Source organism: Chionomys nivalis, chromosome 18 (assembly GCF_950005125.1).
Source record: "Chionomys nivalis chromosome 18, mChiNiv1.1, whole genome shotgun sequence".
Classification (NCBI taxonomy): domain Eukaryota; kingdom Metazoa; phylum Chordata; class Mammalia; order Rodentia; family Cricetidae; genus Chionomys; species Chionomys nivalis.
In genome coordinates, this window is record NC_080103.1 from 37432611 (window position 1) to 37451885 (window position 19275).

Genomic DNA, 19275 nt, shown 5'->3' on the forward strand with positions numbered 1-19275 from the left:
CTTAGAATATACATACAACAATGTTCACACTGCTCATTGCCATCTGTCATATACATGACAAGGCCCCAGGATGCAGCAAGGCTATATTCTTACCTCCACATCCCTGCTCCTGGCCACCTCAGAGAAGTTTTCTTGTTGTTCAAGGGTCTTATCTACTTTATCATCTGTCATACAGAAGCACCGCAACCTGGCTTCAATGGGGTCGTGTGATTTGGCAAAGACTACAAATTTGGCCATATATGGTACACAGATAATTTCTCTATACACTTGCGATGCAAAGGAAACAGATTCCTGAATCTGTCGACAATCTATCAGCCAGAACCTACAAAAAGAGAGAAAACAAGTTACCTAAAGTTTAAAGTATGCCATTTGAAAAAAATTTAGTTCCTTTAATATGATCAATATAGCCACCAAATGTTTCTTGAAAAAGAAAGGAGAGAGAAAGAGATAAAAAAGAAACAAAGACAGAAATGGCAAGGAAGATAAGGGATGGGCAGTAAGTCTGGAGGCATCAAGAAGGAGAGATATATCAGATTTTTAAGATTGGTTACGATGAAGAGGGAATATGCTCGATGTACAATAAACACTTAGAACTAAAAGCCATTATGTAGCATACTACCATGCATAAGTAATAAACCCAGTAGAGATTATATATCTCCCAAAGCAAAATAAAACCAAACAAAAAGATTGACTTAAATGTTCTAGCTGTGTTTCTCTTCTTGAAAATTCTTCTTTATAATTAATTTCTTGACATATAAAGTGATGGCTTTTAGAATCTTTGGGAATAAAAGTTCAGTATCAAACAGTATGATAAAGATTTCTCTGAGTGAGCACTCTTTCCCTTGATTCCACTGCTATTCATTTAATCTTCTGACGATTCAACGCCATGCCCTCACTGCGTCATCATCCAAGGGACTAACTCGCCAACAAGACTGAATCAGAACAACCAGAAACTTGAAGATGTTGATCTATCCATCAAAGACTATACGAATAAAAATAAATATTAGAATTCAAATACTGTATGTAAAAGAAATAATAGAAGAAATAATGGAAGATACCTTCAGTCTCTTAAGGGTGTGTATCACACAAATGTGTTAGTGTGTATAACACATTGTAACTCTTTAGCCACTAAGCAAGGTACACTGACTATGTGTTTGTCAATCTACTGAAAAAGCAACTCTTCATATGTATTGTTGGCTAACAGGAAACTTTTCATTCCTTGGGGACTGGAAGTACCAGGAGCGGTTGCCAAAGCTAGCATCAGAATCCTACCACCAGAGCAGATAGACACGTGTTTTCCAAAGAATCTAATCTGAATGCCTGCAGGACTTGGTTATTGTAGTGTTACTATACAAGTCAAAATAAATGCAAGCCCAACTTAATATTAAACAACCGCAACCAAAATTCCCTTGAAAGAATTAAGAAACATCAAACAACAAAAATAAAAGATCATTTTGGGGAGGAAGAAAGAAATTCAGTGAGTGGGCTTTTCTGGGCTGCACACACATACCTGGCAGACACGTTGGTTGTAAAGGAAACACATTCATTGACGAATGTCAGTGGCGTTGTTCCTGTGATGTCTTCCCACTGCGCAGGCGTGGTTCCACCTGAAAGAGCATGATTGTGGAAGATGGTTGGGCAAAATGCCAGATACTAGCTTGTAAATAAAGTCTTTTTTTTTTTTTTAACATAGTTCTGACTATTTGTTTGTGTGGTTCCTCCACACACAAAAAGGCACAATGAGACTAGCATGAACTGGGATACAGGTTAGCAAACTTATAGGTTAGAGCATTTGCCTAGTGTGTGACCAGCCACATGTTCAATCCTCACTGCCAAGAAATAAAGAAAAGAAAAAAGGGAGGGAGGGAGGGAGGGAGGGAGGGAGGGAGGGAGGGAGGGAGGGAGGGAGAGACAGAGACAGAGAGAGAGAGAGAGAGAGAGAGAGAGAGAGAGAGAGAGAAGATAGCCAAACAAAACAACTTTCAGGGCTAAGAATACGTAGCTCAGGAGTAAAGTGCTTGCCTTTTCTAGCAAATAACATGTCCTAGGTTCAATCACCAGCACCACAAGCAAAAAATAAAATGAAATAAAATAAGAAATAAAAAAGTATATTTAATTAAATCAAAATGAGAGTACAAACTCTCAAAACTACATACTAAAAAAATGACACTTCAAAAAAGCAAATTTATGGGAATTTATTTGAATATCTGTTTACTAGGCATTGTGTATCTTGGCCTGCTAGAAAGACTGCTGAAAAAGAAAAAAGAATCAATGATTTTATCCAGTGCTGAACCCCACATGCTACGAGATTGATCTGGCAGGCACGATGTGCCCACTGGTGCAATGGTGACCAGACTGTTGATGGGGAACCAGCTGCTCTCTTGGTTGGCTTGAGACTGCTCCACTGAAAGAAATGCATGTATAGTTCCCTAAACATGGTCACAGAAAAGCCATAAGCCCTAGGAGAAAAACTATATCATCAAACGGCCTTCTAAATAGTTCTGTTTCTATCCAGAGCTGTAAACTTTGGTCAGAGAAGCTCCTTACTGGTGTAGGTCATGGTTAAGGCAGAGATGCATACCTTCTCTCAGTGCTAAGAACAGGACATTGTGAGCGGGACAAGTACATCACCCCGTCTCCCCCCCACCCCCAGGCAAGGGAGCATTGCGGAAGAGGAACAAGAGGAATAAGAAGAAGGAGGGATAAAGGGGTGGGAGGAGTGCTGTGAGATGCTGGCTGCTGAACACAGGCTGTTGGGCGGCTCAACTCTCAGAACTGGGTCACCTGTACTTGATTACCCCCAGGAAAGTTCCTGCATATACAGGAAAGAGCCGTCAAGACAACACTCATAAATGAGGAGATGCTGGCAATCGATGACTGCTGGAAGGAAAAAAGGTCACTTTTCTTCTTCGAGGGGCAGTCACTTGGTAGATTGGGTTGCCCACGTCTATCAGCTAGTGGGTGGCTCTATACCATGTACATATGGACAGCACTAATAACTCAGTAGGTTACAAATATTAAATTTAAAACATTTATTTTAAAATGACTATGCATATCAAGTATATATGCTTGATACATACATATATACTTGATATATACTATTATAATAGTTTGATATACAAATATGGCTGAGAAAATATTTTTTTAACCTTTTGTTCACCTAGTTAATTAAACATGCTTTCCCTGAATTAATGTATCTAACCACACAGCTTTTTGATACAAGGTCTTGTTATATTGTCCAGATAGGCCTTGAACTCATAATCCACCAGCCTCAGCCTTCCAAATACTGACTCACAGACATTTGCCTACATTCTCAGCTTTCAGGGCATAATTAACCTGGCATGTCCTTAGTTTTTTTTTTTTTTTTTACCATTATTTAAATGTCTTCTAGAACTCTCCATGCTATAGTCACATATGCTTCACCTGTAATGCTGCAGAGTAATCTTAGGGTTGGTGCATCTCCCCCAAAACCATTCAGCATGACATCACTTGAAGCTTTGGGAACAGGAATCGTCATGGTGATAGGCTTATGAAACTTCCTTCTCCTGGGTTCCAAAGTGACTATGGGACTGAAGGTGGCTTTATTGCCTAGGATCTTCTTCACCAACTCACTGTGCATGGGTTGAGCCTTTCAAGGGAAGAAGAAGAAGAAAAAAAAAACATTGAACTATATAGTATCCTACATAATGTCAACAAACACATCCAGACAAACATTGCTTATTATTTCACAAATGAGGTGAATGGATTTCGAACGTGGTAGCTGTTAAGTTTAGCACTATTAATCGCTCACAATTTAGAAAAAAAATTATTACATTTTATTTTTATTTATTTATTGCATGTTAGAAGTGTGTGTGGCTAAGTTGCATGCTATAGCCCACATACGCAGGTTAGAAGACAACCTGAGGAAGTCATGTCTCATCTTCCATCGTGTGGTTTCCAGAACTGCATTCAGGTAGTCAGGCTCAGCAGCCAGCCCCTTCACCAGCCGAGTCATCTCACCTGCCCAACCCTCACAATTTTGTGGCTCTTTGGTCTCTTGTGTTAGCCTTTGTTCACTCACAGAAACTTTATTTAGGTGATATTTCAACTCTCGTGTGAAAACCTAATTGCACCCCGGATAATAAAATCCCACAGTATCATCTGCCGCCTACATGTACATACCTGCAGACCTACACGGATGCGCTTGGTGAGCGCGCCCTCGGGGAAGACAGCTTGCACCTGCGACACCACGGTGCTGCTTAGCACTCCGCCCTCTGGGCCAATCAGGTTGCTGTCCTGTTTGATGCGCGACACCACCGCAAAGTACTGTGGGAAGTCACGAGTGATGATGCGGCAGATTCGTTTCTTTTCCAGGTCCTCCGGACTGTCCAGCACTGAGACAAGAAATGATCCATCCTCATGAAAATAGTGACTCCTGAGAACATTCTAGCAGACTCAGGGCACAGTTAATAGTAATCAGGGGGAGCAGCAAAGCTCCCCTTTGGTAAATGTTAAAACACAAGGCCATCCTTACACTAAATACATAAATACTGGGATCTTTTCTCAACTCTCGCAGTTTGCAGGTACACTTTGGGGGAACCTAGGCCTTTCCAGAACAGTGGGAAAGAAATGCATCTCGGGCCAGATGCGCCTGTGCAGTGCCGTGTCTGTGAGGGCATTTGCAGGCAAATCTGTAGCGGAAATGAACATATGTTATTCTTGGTTCACGTGATAGAGAGGAAGCTGCATGGGAACTCCTTTTCTTTGCAAATTTCAAAGTTAGTTCAAAGACCAATTCTTGTGATCTTAAGAAAATACATGGTCCTTTAGGTTCTGGGGGACCAGCCTAGTAATAAACGCTGCAGTGATTGGGTAAGTTTTCTGATTACCTATTCTGTCTCGTGACTTGGTTTGACTCTGTGATTGGCATCGGTAGTGACATCAGGCTTTCAATATTTCTCTGATGCCAATGACTTACCAAATACTAAGAGCAGAAGGTGGGATCATGGACTCTATGTTGCTCTAGTGTAGGTATTTAGAGAAATACAGAAAATTAGACTAAGTCTCCATATGAATAACTGAATGAACTTAATGTTCCTTTCTCTTTAATAGTAGAAAGCTGAAAGGTTTTGAGCAGAGTTGTTTGTGATGAAACAACATCTATTCTCCTGTTAGTTTTAGAGTCAACAGAAGTTTGCCTTAAAAGAATCACGCTGACTATTCTTGTTAAAGTAAGATATTTAATACTTTAAAGGGCTTTATTTTCCTGAATTGATCATAGACGCAGTTAAGAAAATGGATGGGCTGTGCATTGAAACTTGCTGCAGTCGGAGCCCAGCAGGCAGTGTGCCAGAGTAAAACACCCCAAGAGACACGCGTGTGCGCACAAGTGCTCAGACAGCTAAGGCTCTGAAAGCAGGGCAGAGCTGGCATGTCTCCACCTGAGATTTCTGTCAGTCCCCTTCACCCAGAGATACCTTCATCCATGCCATTGAGGATTTCGTTCAGTTCATCCTCCGTGTATTCACAGAAGTGTTCTTTCCAGCTGTCCCCATTTTCACTGCGCAGAACCACCAGCTCCCTCTCCTTTCCTCGAAGGGCAGCAAAGTGAGGAATCTCCACGATCACGGGGCTGACATAGCAATGCAGAACACTCAGTGTAGACAGGGTAACCCATTCCAAGACAAGCACCTCCACACTGTCTGTTGCAAAGTGACCTGGAATTCTGCTCATCCTGGGGGCAGGTACACAGTGGGCCTTCCTCCAGAGCCCAGTGACTAACAGAGGGTGACACAGGGGCACTGGTCCTCAGGTTCATGCTGCTACCTTAAGCCAAATGCTGTTTCTCTGTGAGTGCATGTGGCATTCTGGAACGTCTCCTTTGATAAATGTAGGTGTAGCACATTTAACCAAAAGAAATGTACATGCAGGTCTATGATGTATGCCAATCTCTTAAAACATGTTCTACAGGTGCAAAATGACAACATGAGTTAGGAAAGAAAATGGCTCATACATTGCGTAATTCAATGTGCTATAAATGAGATGTTAGGGAGGTAAACTACGTGTGCTCGTGAGCCATGCACGTGTGACTTTTGCTCAAACTGTCTTCATTCAGGAAAACAATAGGCATGTGCACACAGGGTGGCCCTAAAGAGCCACTCAGCCGAGAGTCCAGTACTGTCCAATGCCTATTATGCTCAGGATCCAGAACATGCACTGTCCTGTGATTTTTTTTTTTTTAGGTCACATTCATCCTCAACATAGACAGAGGCTTTCATGTTTGAGTCCAGGTTGCTTTGATACAGACTCCAAAATCGTCAGAACCACATCAGGACTAGCACAGAGTACAACTAGGCAAGTCTCATGCTTGAACGAAAATGAAGGTCACAGCACTTGAAAAGGAGAAGATATAAAAACGTCACTCGAAAATAAAAGTCACATACCACAAGGGTCAGAAATGGTCCACTAGAGATAGGTCATACAGAGTTCAAATCATAGAGAGGGACATGTCATGGGCACAATGACGAAAAGAGAAATCATATCGCAGAAGAAGGAGAAGAATGGGGGCCAGCAGCCATCAATTTGTTTTAAGTCGCTCCTACCCAAGGAATTTGGTTCCAGGAGGCCCCAGCTGAAGGATGCGGCTGACCAAACTTTCTCCCTCATTAAGTGGGGGAGGAGCCGTTGGCAGGTGAAGTTTACTGAGTACATCCAAAGCAGCAGTGAAAGAAAGAACAGAAGTAAGCTTCAGGTACCGTGTCCACAGAACCCCAGCATCACAGGGTGAAGTTTGCTTTCACACTGCGTTTGGTTCTGCCCCCTCCATTGGTCACAAAGAGCAAGGAAGCAGGAACTGAGACCCAGAGTGTACAATGGAGGTGCTTCTGTGCCAGGGGAGCACATGGCTGTCAAGTCTGTTCCCACTTAGGTTCACTGCCGGGGCACTAGCCAAAAGAAAAAAAAATGGAGGGGAAAAATGTCTCTCCTGGAAGGACAAAACTGTTGGGAATATAATAAAAACTCTGTGCAGCAGCCTGCTGTTTTCATAGATATTCCTCAACAGCTTTGAGGGTTACCGAAAGCCTTCAACTACCTGAGCAGGGGGGAGCTAGGATCTAAACGGAACAGCAAGAACCTCGAGAGAATCCAACCATAGTGACATTTTCTGAGGCAACCCAGAACTTCACAGGCTCTTTCCAAAGCTCTGTCTGATAAGACGAAGGAGAGGTGCCTTCTACACCTGGGAACTAGCAACACACCCCTTTTTAATTTGGAGCAATCTCTTAACAGTTTGTCCCAAATTACAAGCTTTAGAACGTTTTCAGAGTTCTAAAGCAAGAAATCTTCTCCCCCAGGGTGATGTTGACAACAATCAAACGGAATCCTGATTAGTAAGATTTTTTTCTCTCTCTGTTTTAAGCACCAAGACTTAAAGACAATTGATTTATTTCAAAATGATTTGAAACTCATTTCCCCCTCCAAAGTCTCATCATTTTGTTACTATTCAGTGGCAACTTTTCACCTGATACACTGAAGGGTCACCTCGTATGACAGTAGCCATACAAACAGACAGAAGGAAGAAGAACTGCTAATTTCTGCTCAAAATTGCCAAAATGAGAATGGCAGAGGTTAAATCTCAGTATTTCCATCTTACACCATGGCTTCAAGGCTGAAGGTAGCAGTTTTGATGATAGAAAACGCACACACCATTTAGACGGAACTTTAGATATTCTATGAAGGCAACACTCCGCTCCAAAGTGAAGGTGGCAACTGGATTCATAACCACACAAGGCGGTAAATGTGTGTTTCAAACAGAGCACTTTTTTTTTCTTTATACTTTGCCTTTTAGTCTCAGACAAGAAACATAAATACTTACCAAGGTCTAAAAACCATGGCTATCCCATTTGGGAATCTGATAGTTATTCCCACATTCAAGAAGCAAAAATACTAGCAACCTGCATTTTTCACTCACTGACACCTTATCATGGAAGCATGGAAGTGAAGTCAGGCATCAAGGCACTATGTCCAATGTTAAAAAAAATGTCACAGGAGCCTATTCGTTTTCAAAATGGCTTAACGTACCTTTGGCGTTTCATCCCATTGGTCTCGGGGTAGCGGGCATAAGCCCATCGGAGACTAAGTAGGAGGCTTATGGGAAACCCTTACCCAAGGAACTGAGCTCCAGAAGGTCCCACTTCAATGAGGCGGCTGGCCAGGCCTTCTCCTTCCACCATTGGCGGCATGGTTGCCAGTCTATGGCGTTTCACCAGGCGGCAGGTGACTCGCGTTGGCGCCGTGCATTTCCGAGGTGGGATAATGATTCTAAGCCCGTTGTGCCTGCATCCTCGCATGGCACCACCACGGGCATCCACCATAAAACTGACCAGGAAACTGAAAATTGAAAGAGAAGATTAGGCATGCTTCGAAGAAATATGGCAGATAAACACAGTCTGTGAGTTTGTTTCTTTTCTATACTCTTTAGTTCTTCTCAGAACAATTCTTTTAAATGCAAATGCCCCGTGGAAAAGTATCTCTCAAGTTTATGCTTAAACCTATATTTGTATTACTTATTTTAATTTCCGTATGATCTCCATATGCTACTGAAGAATAATTCAATTTTTGTTAGTAAGTGGCATTAAACTGCAAAGAACGTGGGCAAGCCTTCTCTCTTCTTATATATCCTATGTAATTCGTGTGTTCAAATAATATAAGGCTAGATCACACAGGAAAGACCAAATGTCATATGTTTTAAGTTAATTCAACTTAACTTTCCAAGATTACATCTGTCTAGATGATTTTAATATTATCTCATGACTGAAAAACGACCTTAAAGACTTTTTCTTAAGGTCAAATCCATGCCAGTGTGTCCTGCCCACAAATCATCATCACCGAGGTGCCGACTTGTTACAAGATGGGAAAACTGGAATAGGACTGATTTTCTGGTTAAAGCGATAGTTGGACTTTTAAGAGGTCTCAGAGATCAGCTATTCTAACTGAAACAGAGGGTGAAGAGTGGAAACAAACAGAACACCCTCTGCTCTGTTTTCTGCAGGAGAAGTCCAGCATGGGATGCCCGGACTCATGCTGATAGAGGCATGGCATGGTTTTGCCCAAATTATAATGAACTGGAATTGAAGAAATTCGTAATTTAAATTTGCAAAAGCATCTCTGTAACTTTGGCTTCTCGACTGGTCATCGATCATGACAAAAAGAATGGTAATCTCAAGTGACTAAGGCTGTGGGCTGTGCCGAGAGAAAGTTTAATGTCTCTTTGGGGTGGTCACAAATCCTGGAGCAGCTTAGCTTAGAATGCTTGTTCCTTCATTCGTCGTGACACTCACCAAGGTCCCTTGGGCACGCACCTCCTATAGGAGCAAAAGTTAAATAGCATAACAATCTAGCTGTCCTGTACTTAGACACGAGGACACATGTAAACAGCGTGTAGGCTCTTCTACAATCACGCTAGTGTTCTCCCATTTTCACTGCATTTGCAAAGTCTTGACAACAGCCACAAAATGGAAGCAACATATAGGTGTTTAATAGATCAACGAATAACCGCGCCAAGCCAGATCAACACGCCTAGATATTACTTCCATGACAACACTGAAAACATTTGCAAGGTATTCCACCCAAGTAAGTTGTGGGATAGAAACACGATACACTTAGGTTATTTTTTTTTTAGGCGAGTGAAATATCATAGCATCCTCTTGGCAGCAGAACACAGAATGCATTAGACATGCCATTAAACAGAGAACCTGTTGCTAGTAAGAGAAATGGGTGCGGAGGAGCCCAGAGAACCCTCTGAAGCACGTCATGCAGCGGAAACCACAGGAGCCACAGTCCTCCCACATGCAGTAGCCAGGCTGGGCCTCCCATTCTCCCCTAGCAGCTGAGTTTTCAGTAGGGGTAACAACTGCTGAGTACAAGCAACAGTCCATATGGGATTAAAACACCCCGAGGGGAAAAAGCTGTAGCTTTTCTCACTCTTAGTCTTTCATATGAATTCTGAAATATTTTCTTTCTGACTTTTAAATATAGATAGACATTCACTCAAGAAAAGAACTGGAAATACTTCCAGATGAATATGCGGATTTTCCTCTCTTATTTTTATTTGAGTACGTTTATGTTGATTTTCATTTGAAAGTGGAAACATGCTGCTGTTTCAGCTAGCAGTGTTTCCAGACTCGCTGCACTATTTCCAACTTATTTATAGTTAACACTAATGGTTCCTTTGATTTTTCTCCCTTGTCAACTTTTTGAGATAGGATCTCGTGTAATACAGGCTAACCTTGAACTTTCTACATTCAGGAGATTAACTTTGTACTCTTGATCTCCTGCCTTTAACTCTAAAGTTCTGCTACTATAAATTATCACCACACCAAGGGAATTTTTCAAGTCTCGGCTACTATGTGCTAAGAATATAGGTGTTGAAACTAGAAAAGATAATTATTAAGCATCTGCCTAATGTTACATAGAGTATCTATGTCTTTTGAAGAAAGAAACAAAGTTACTCATATCCCAGGCCTTTATATGTCCATGGTATTTTTTTTCCAGTGATGGCCTTTAGCCTCCAGGATATCAATTCTCTACCAAAAAGAACTTGTAGGATACTCTGGTGGTCTACCCCCAAAACAGAGAATCAGCAGCTAAGACCTTGACATATTCTATTACTTTCCCTGGCAGGCGCCACTAAAGCCCCTTTTTTCTGTATGACTTCCTCCCTGGTTTCTGCTTCCATAATCCTTTTGTGTGATCTGTTACTCTACCATAAATGTCAGGAGCTGTGCCAAGAGACTCACACTCTAAGCCAAGATGTCACTCTGTGCTTTCTTCCTTGCTTGGACCTCTAACTTCTTTGGTCAATGAGATTTGATCTATGGAGGTGTCATCAAAGGGCTGTAGCAATAGTGAGCCCAGTCTCAGCCCCCTAGTATTCGCTACAGTATGGATACAGTGCACAGTATGGAGTCATAAATAATTTTTGAGTAAGTGAATGAATCTAAAGATGAAATGTTAGGCTATGACAAGTGTGTGCACTTACAGGGATCAGAGAGGACAAGACATGAAGCTAGTGAATTCTTTGATGTCTGGTCAGCTATTATGATCAAGCATGACTCAAATCCCTACCTTCAGATGTAGCAAAGCAGCTGGAAAATACTGTGTCTAATTTTAAAGAGTCTACCCCATACTCTACCAGGAAATTTGGTGTAGTTATTTCCCTGGGTAGAGGATTAGTAGAAAATGAGAGATTATGAAAACTAAGAGTTTGAATCTAACAAAGTGATTTTTTTTTAAGTGATAAGATTGTATGAAGAAAGACTGTGGAAAAGGAGAATCAAAATAGCAGAACTTGAGCCGGGTGGTGGTGGCACACGCCTTTAACCCCAGCACTCGGGAGGCAGAGGCAGGCGGATCTCTGTGAGTTTGAGACCAGCCTGGTCTACAAGAGCTAGTTCCAGGACAGGCTCCAAAACCACAGAGAAACCCTGTCTCGAAAAACCAAAAAAAAAAAAAAAAAAAAAAAAGCAGAACTTAAAGACTGAGACAGCATATAGATACACTTCCCAGCAATCATTCCTGTGTCTTTACTGATCTAGAAAACAGTCCTAAGTACTGAATCAAATACAAAGCAAATTGGAAGAATTAAGAGCCCAAAATGCATAATCCAGGGGAAAGTGGCAAACTCCAGGGAGGTGAAACCTCCGTGTTCTACCAAGTAATGGAAGAAATGACACGGGCTACCAGAAAACTACAAAGTCCAGTGAAGACATTTTCCTGAGAAAGTGAGGAGAGAGAGGAGGGGAGGGAGGGAGGAAGGAAGAGAGGGAGAGAGAGAAATGAAAACTGCCAAGAAAAAGAAAGGTCTGGAAGACACAAAACAACTGTCATCATCAGAAGAAACAAAGGGCATTGTAAGTTTAGCCTAGCAGTAAACATTCTAGGCAAATTTGACTCATTATGTAATCATCAAATGACTAATTAAGACTGAACTTCACAGTGTATTCCCAGAGCTTCTCCTCTATGCAGAAAGAGTAGGAGAAACAGTGCCTGAACTTTGTACCTAGGTACCAATGGAGTTTACTTGTAGAGCCAGAAAGCTAAACAGTCAATCCCAATAGTTTCTAGCATAAAACTGGGTAAACATTTGAAGATTTTCATCAAAAGTGGAAGAATACCAAAAGGTGCCACTACCTGGGTGACTAAGGGAATTAAGAGCCAGTTACTCTGCCGTGTCTAAAGCAACTGGCAACTCCACAAGAGTCTTTTCCTTATAAGGACTGGTGGGAAAAGAGAGAGGACAAAAGGAGTGAGCAATGCAAGGCTTCAGTGCATCAGCTAGCCTGCTGGAGTGAACTGAATGAATACAATTCTCCCACGTTTGGGGGGGACATTAGAAATGAGACAATGTGATTCATTAACAGATGAAAAGAACGGAAGGAAACCAAAGAAGGCAGCTATGCGCAAAGAAGGTGAGAGAAATGTGAACTAAAGTTCAGCTCTGGAGTGTGGCTTGAAAGCATCCTAGTCTTGAGGGCTGGCCCTGTCATCATTTACAGGTATAGGGAGAAATAAATCATGAGTGGGTAAAGAATACAGCTTTACTAAATGGCTGCTCCCATGATCTTCTTTTTCCTGCCTTTTTATCTTTTTAATGTCATGATCATTGAAATGTACATCATATGTCACCTAAAACAGTGAAAAAAACCTTATTAAGAACCTTCAATGCACTCACACTTGCGCTACGGAGTTTAATATGATCAATAGAGTTTATGGTTGCCTTATGAAATTGATTATTCAAATAGGCTGTGAGAATTCTGTTACTACATACAGCACAGGGCGCTGTGGTACCATGTTCTTTCCAAGTCTATTATGAATTATTTCTGTAACCACAGTCAAGCAAGTTGAAAACTTCATTAGTTTTTATTTTTTATGCATCAATTAAGAGATTTAGGTGAATAAACTCTGTAGTGACTGCCTAATATTACAAATTTGATGCAGCTAATGGCTAACTAGATCAGTCAACCTACGTAAATATTTGATTTTAGCCACTCTGGAGGGTTTCCTAACTGGAAAGCAAACTGTTACTACTCCAATAAATATAGTTTCTGACCCATGGTTAAATAGATACTTTCTTGAAAAATGCATAGGCATACTGCATTAGACATGGACTTAAGACTACATAGAGTTGGGGGGGATAACCAGAGGACATTGGCTCTGATGCATCTAACTCTTCAAATGACAGCAGTCATGCAAAGTAGAAACTCTGAAGTTTTCTAAATTGTGAGATACAATGTTTTCACAATTTAAAAAGAAATAAAAGCAAACATGATTCACTTTTATTAGGTAGATGACTTGCTGATAAATATGCAATTTGATTAGCTGAACAGGTACATGCTTCAGAGGAGAGCGCAGAAAACAAGGATTTGGACTTTGAAAATGACTACACTGTACACCCCCAGAGGTACTGATACTTCGAATTTCCATTTAACTCATCTAGGACCATGGACTGGGAACAGGGAGGAGACTGCAGCATTCGGAGTTAGTCACTGGGTGAAGGACAGGAGAAAAGATCCATCAGGGTGCTTCAGTGATGCCGTGTGCACAGCAGAGGGCCTGACATCTGCTCTGATTCTCAGCGTGGTCTGAAACCACACCAGGAGCTGCCTGCTCCATCCTTCTCCAGTCGCTTCCTAGTTCTCCAAATCCCACAAACTAAAGCATGGGTTTAAAAAATGTCACTGGAAAGGGTGATTCAAATTTGTTCAAATCACTCAGTAATTGTTCACAAATTGCTCTGTTCGAGAATAGAAATGCAATATTTAGGGTGTGCCTGAGAAGACAGGAAAGGATGCTTACAACCTTCAAAACTGAAAATATACAGCCATCTTAATTTAGAGGGATAACCCATATTATCATCATGGATGGATAAAGAATATAAATACTATAATTAGTAGCCCAAAGGGAACTTTAAAATAACTTCATCTAAATAATACAGACCGATTGCTATATTTAGAATGCAGATAAGCCATTCTATAGCACAATTCCAAAATATCAAAAGGTTGAACTTGAAACAGAGGAGCAAGGATATGTACTATTATTAAGCTTTTAGCCTTTGGCTCACCTAGAATATGGCAAGATAAGAGCAAAACAAAGAAGAAAAGGTCTGTGCTACTAAAAAAATCACAACCTTTAATAAAACTTCAAAATAGCTCTACCAATTTGCGTAATTGTGGGAACATAAGATTTTACTTGGATGTAGCACTTTTCCTCACAAAGAAGCTGAGATGTGGAGGCCATGACCAAAACAGGAGTCCATTTTCATTTTGATCCAGCCAACGTCATACCAACTGTATTAAATATACCCACTTTTCCTTGGAAAAGTGAGCAATGACCTTGATTTGGAGAACGTAAGCCTCTGTCTATGTTTCACTAGACATCATCAAAACTAAAGCATCCTGAGGTGCGGCACAGGCAGAAGGAGATGGTGAGGGAGAGGAGAACATGAGACATGTTCAGAGAAGGAATTACGCAGAGGTTCACCTGCTGTTGTCTCGATCAAGACATGGAGAGGCACGGCTGCAATAGAATAGATACTTTAGCACAGAGAAGGAGTGGATAAGGAAATATAAAGAATGAAATTAGATGTGACTATGATTCAAATATTTAATTCATATACCAACACAGTGTTCACTGAAAAAAAAAAGATGGAAATACAAGTAAAGTATCACTCTATGCAAACATAACTGAAATGTCACTCTATGTACGCAGAGAGAAGAACAAGCTTTGGAACCTTCGAGGCCACTCCCAGCTTAGGAATCTAGGGATGGTACATAGTCACTCATAGGGAAGTGAAGCCTTAGCATTGCTTTGTGGGGACACTTAGCAAAGACGAAGTTTCCAAGAGCTAGGAAACACCACGTGATAATATAATGACAAGTACAAAGTCTTGGATTCTGTAGCTGTAGCTTCGATTCAACTGATGTCCATCTGCAATTCTTCTGAGACTTTTCTGGTAAGATAATTCCCTGTTGGGCTACAGCAGATCAAACACAAACTGTAAAGGAACAGTGTCAATGATAGCTTCTGTGACAGAGTATAAAGTCTACGGCAGAGTAGGTAACATTAATCACCTACTAGTGGGTAGTAAAGATCTATGCAGACTTTGTCTTCGTGTTTTCCTCAAGGTACAATTGCCTGCTTTGAGCATTGCGGTCATCCTCCTAATACCTAATGTCTAGTCCCACACTATAGCCCTACTCTTCACAACTCTTTTCCCCATGGAGTCTGCTTCCTTAACCCCACCCCCCGCCCAGGGTTTCAGAATGTTCCAATATTTGCTGACACATGTAAGTATATTTTATTCAATGAACCAGAAATTTAAAGTTCCAGATCAGTTGATTTGCTACTTTATAAAACAACCTTCTTTATCTGAAAAAATTAGCCTTTGTGGATATAAGAACTCCCAAGGTATTTTAAGAAACATGAAAAGCTAAATTAAACACTGGAAGAGCTTCTGTAAGTGCTTATATTATATTTGTCCCATGCAAAAGAAACTTGGCTGCCTTATGTCCTCAAACATTCTGTGATTTGAGCAAACAGTTTTGAAAACAGCTTTTATGACTTTTTTTTTTAAGTGTCGTGCAAGGTTCACAACAAAGTTGTCTTCAGTATGTTTTAAAAGATCATATTCTTGGGACTTTATTTTACTGTGTCTAACACCTCATGAGTTGGTATTTAATTAGTAGTACTTGGATATCACTAAAACATTACGAAGACTTTCGGAGTGGCAATATATAAAGTGAGTTGCAAAACAAATCATTGGTATAAACTGCCTTATATCAGACAATTTATTATGCATACAGTTAATTAAGAAGAATCGTGAAGTTCATATTTTCTTGTAAAAACTTTACTGTCATGACCTCCACTGGGAGCCTCTAAGAATAACTGCTTCTTGGAATCATTAGGAGTCAGTTACAAAACTCAAATAATAACAAAAAGTCAAGCCTCTCATTTGTCCAAATACTAAATGCATCCATGCAGGAAGCAGGGTTTAATCATTGACCCAGTCCTTTTCAGCCAAGAACATCTCTTAAAAATGAAGTAGAGTGAAGGTAAACAATCAGTACTGATTAGTGGTAGAAAATGCAGCTTGAATTTGATGCAGTATTATCCTCATGTATAAGCTAGGTATAATCATAAGCTCTCTTCACTGTTCCCTTACCGAAAAGTCACCTTTTCCTTACATTTTAAGTGAATTAAAACTCAGATCCTTGAAAAATATCTACTTAGGAACCTGATATATTATGAGTGATTAATAATAAATATTACAAGATACGATAAATGCTACTCATATATATTAATATGACAATTACTTTCAAACGTCACAGCTCTTAGAATCCTTAACTTTTCAAGAGTAATTTTCCCGCTCCCTAGAGTCATCTGTAGCCCCATGTTTGCTCAACCAACAGATCACCAACAGATGATGCTACCTGGTAGAAACGAAGCCATATTGCCATCATAGGCTGCATGCATGTGTACTGTCATTCAGAAGACTTGGGCATGTCTGGTTTAACTGATTTAGAGATTGTGGGAAATGTGGGATGTATCTAGGGAGAATGTAAAAATAGTGAAAGTTATTTTAGGCTGAGTCCTTATTGTTTCTAGGTAAAGTTTGAAGATATCAAAAGCGTTTACTTTTTAAAAATCCCCAATAGAATAAATATATAACACTCATTTTATAGAGAAGTAAACAGAAACTCAGAGAACTTTTCCCATAATATGCCCACTGCCATATAGCGAGAGTTGGTATCAGGGTCTGAGTTAAGACGGTCTGATGCCAAGGCACAGAGTTACCCAGAACAATCCTCTCAGTCACATGGTCTTTTGACTTCATAGAACACTCCCTGAAGTGCCCCTGGAAGGGATGCGGCTAGGTTTTCCTTCTCTACTTGACAGTTGATAGAGTCTAGCACTTTGCAGAGTTTAACAAATATGTAGAGAATGAATATATAAGTAGAAATGAGATGGATGAAATGAGGAACATTACAGAGAACCAGGTGTGTACTAACTACTCTTCCTGACCAAAGCGTCTTTACTGAGCAAAGTTTTTCCCAAACCTGGACTCACAGAAATACAGAAGCCTGAGATTGGAGATTCAGGCAGAATCCATCTGGGATGCGGCTTGGACTTTGATGTCTTTAAGGCCCCACAATGATTTCAATATACAGTCAGTGTCGAGTAACTGCGATCAGTATAATAAACGTTTGTAATGCACAAAAGATGGTTTGCTGCAGACCAATTTTTATAGGTTCATATCTTTTTTAAAAGGTGTGTATCTTAACTTATTAATCTTTAGCTGTTGGATGCTGATGTTTCATTACCAGTAGTCCAGCACAATGATGTAACCATTAGCCATGATAAACTCACAGATGTTAGTTTGGTGAAATAGATTGGATATTGATGAACTAATGTGTTTTTATGACCTTCAGTAAAAAGCTTAAAAATTCCCTTTTTAAGGCTAATAATTAATTTGAAAACTAAGCTATTACTCTTTTTGTTACATTCACTCTTTTTAAAAATTCAGCTATTGTTGTTATATTTTACCTAAAATAATGTTTTTATTTCGTGGTGTGGAGTCTGGATTCTTATCTTTTGTCATTAGAGGTCTAGACCTCTCTTCTCCCTTATTCATCATGAGGGGGACCCCAGTAGTAGAAGGCAATACTATTGTTGTTTTTTGACCAATTTATAATAGAGATGTTAATTTTTCCATTTTTCAGTTAGAATAATTAAATTTGAATGGAGTTTATTTTTTTAAAGCCTCCGAGCAAGTTGTACTGTACCAAGTAGTTGCAATTACTTAACAAGGAAAATAGGGTGTTTATTTTCAATATCTACCTAATTTTATATTCTATGGCATTTAGTAGACTATTAGACTAAAAAGTCCAAAGTGTTTACAATGTCATGGAGTATTTTCCTGGAAGGAGGCTTATTTTAAAACACTTCGAACAAGAGAGGACCCATTGCTCAAAACATTTACAGAGATTATACATAGGATTTTGGGATAATAATTAAAGCCAAAATAGTCCCTTTTGTTACATAAAATATAGGTAGAAATTTCACTTAAATATTACTAAAACATGAGGATAGAAAACTATTCAGAAAGTATTATATTTTAGATCTGTAAGAGATGTGGCCTGTACTTAGTTGATCTTATACTCCAAAGGAATCTCTAAAACCTTGAGAATGCTGGGGAGTCCTGTTCCAAGTATGGCTTTAACTCTTAGAGAGTGACAAGCAGGCAATGTGGAAAGACATTGAAAGGACATCTGAGAAAATCACCACTTGAATGTGAACTCTTTATTTCTACCCCTCATTGAGTGTATGGATCCATCTGTGTGTGCCTGTGGTCGTAACCATTGTATTAAATGTGTCACTATGTGAGGAAAGGCGTTTATTTCAAGGCCAGTCATTCCCCTTAGCAGACTGAAACTTTCGATCCAGCAGCTGGCCTGGCCTCCTTTTGAAAGACGGCTTTAAGGACTGCACACACAATTTGTGAGAAGGTGATTCTATTCCAGTTGGTTATGCTAAAACACCAGTTTTCTCTGCCAAACTCAACCTCATTTTGCTGTCTCATTGGTGCGGCTGGAACCATGGTGGAAAAAAAGCAAAGTCAGTCACAAGTTGAAACAAAGGTCACCTCCTCAGTAAGCTAAGCATCCACTAAAGCCGCTGGACAAAGCTGTGACTTTTCTCATCTCTTTTTACCTCTTGATCTGGATACATAATATTGATTCACTCACCCTGAATGAATAGGGCTGGAAGAAAGAGCCACGTTGTCTAAGTTTTCCGTGCCCCAGCTCAGACGATAAGAATTCCTTTCTGCCTCCTTGGCTAGAGCTGACACCTACACACAAAGAACATCAGATTTAATGAAAAACACTGCTTCAAAACTCAAGTAAAATACAATGAATTCTGAAAGAGCAGCAAACAATAGGTGCTCTGACAGAAATTTTTTATTTAAAAACATAAAATCAAATCATCTCTTCTAGAGCATTCCCTTCTGAATTATATTATAGCAAGAGTGATTTTGAAGAGAGCTACTGTTCCTCTATTCCCCTATATCCAGTCCATCAAGGGGAAAAACATTATACCTAAAGTTAATAGATTTCAAAATAAACTTTAAAGCCTTTTCTCATAGCTCCTTTAAATATGCAACAAAATGTATTTTACAAGGTACCATTCATCATATAAACATGTCCTGATTTTTTTTTCATAATGAAGATACTACTT

The 19275-nt window shown here is 40.0% G+C and overlaps 1 protein-coding gene across 50 annotated transcripts in view; it reads right to left on the bottom strand.

The window, feature by feature from the left end:
* Positions 1-19275, bottom strand: part of Ank2 (ankyrin 2) — a 532749-nt gene that overhangs the window by 33655 nt on the left and 479819 nt on the right. For 18 of the 50 annotated variants that reach the window (XM_057793904.1, XM_057793906.1, XM_057793908.1 and 15 more), the window contains 9 exons: positions 18786-18889; positions 14521-14556; positions 8146-8370; positions 6582-6680; positions 5457-5611; positions 4162-4373; positions 3424-3628; positions 1511-1607; positions 94-322 (listed from right to left, as the gene is read on the bottom strand). In XM_057793904.1, the coding sequence (XP_057649887.1) occupies positions 94-322; positions 1511-1607; positions 3424-3628; positions 4162-4373; positions 5457-5611; positions 6582-6680; positions 8146-8370; positions 14521-14556; positions 18786-18889 (1362 nt within the window). The remainder of the gene's footprint in view (positions 1-93; positions 323-1510; positions 1608-3423; positions 3629-4161; positions 4374-5456; positions 5612-6581; positions 6681-8145; positions 8371-14520; positions 14557-18785; positions 18890-19275) is intronic. The other 32 variants (XM_057793901.1, XM_057793899.1, XM_057793905.1 and 29 more) reach the window with 3 other exon arrangements.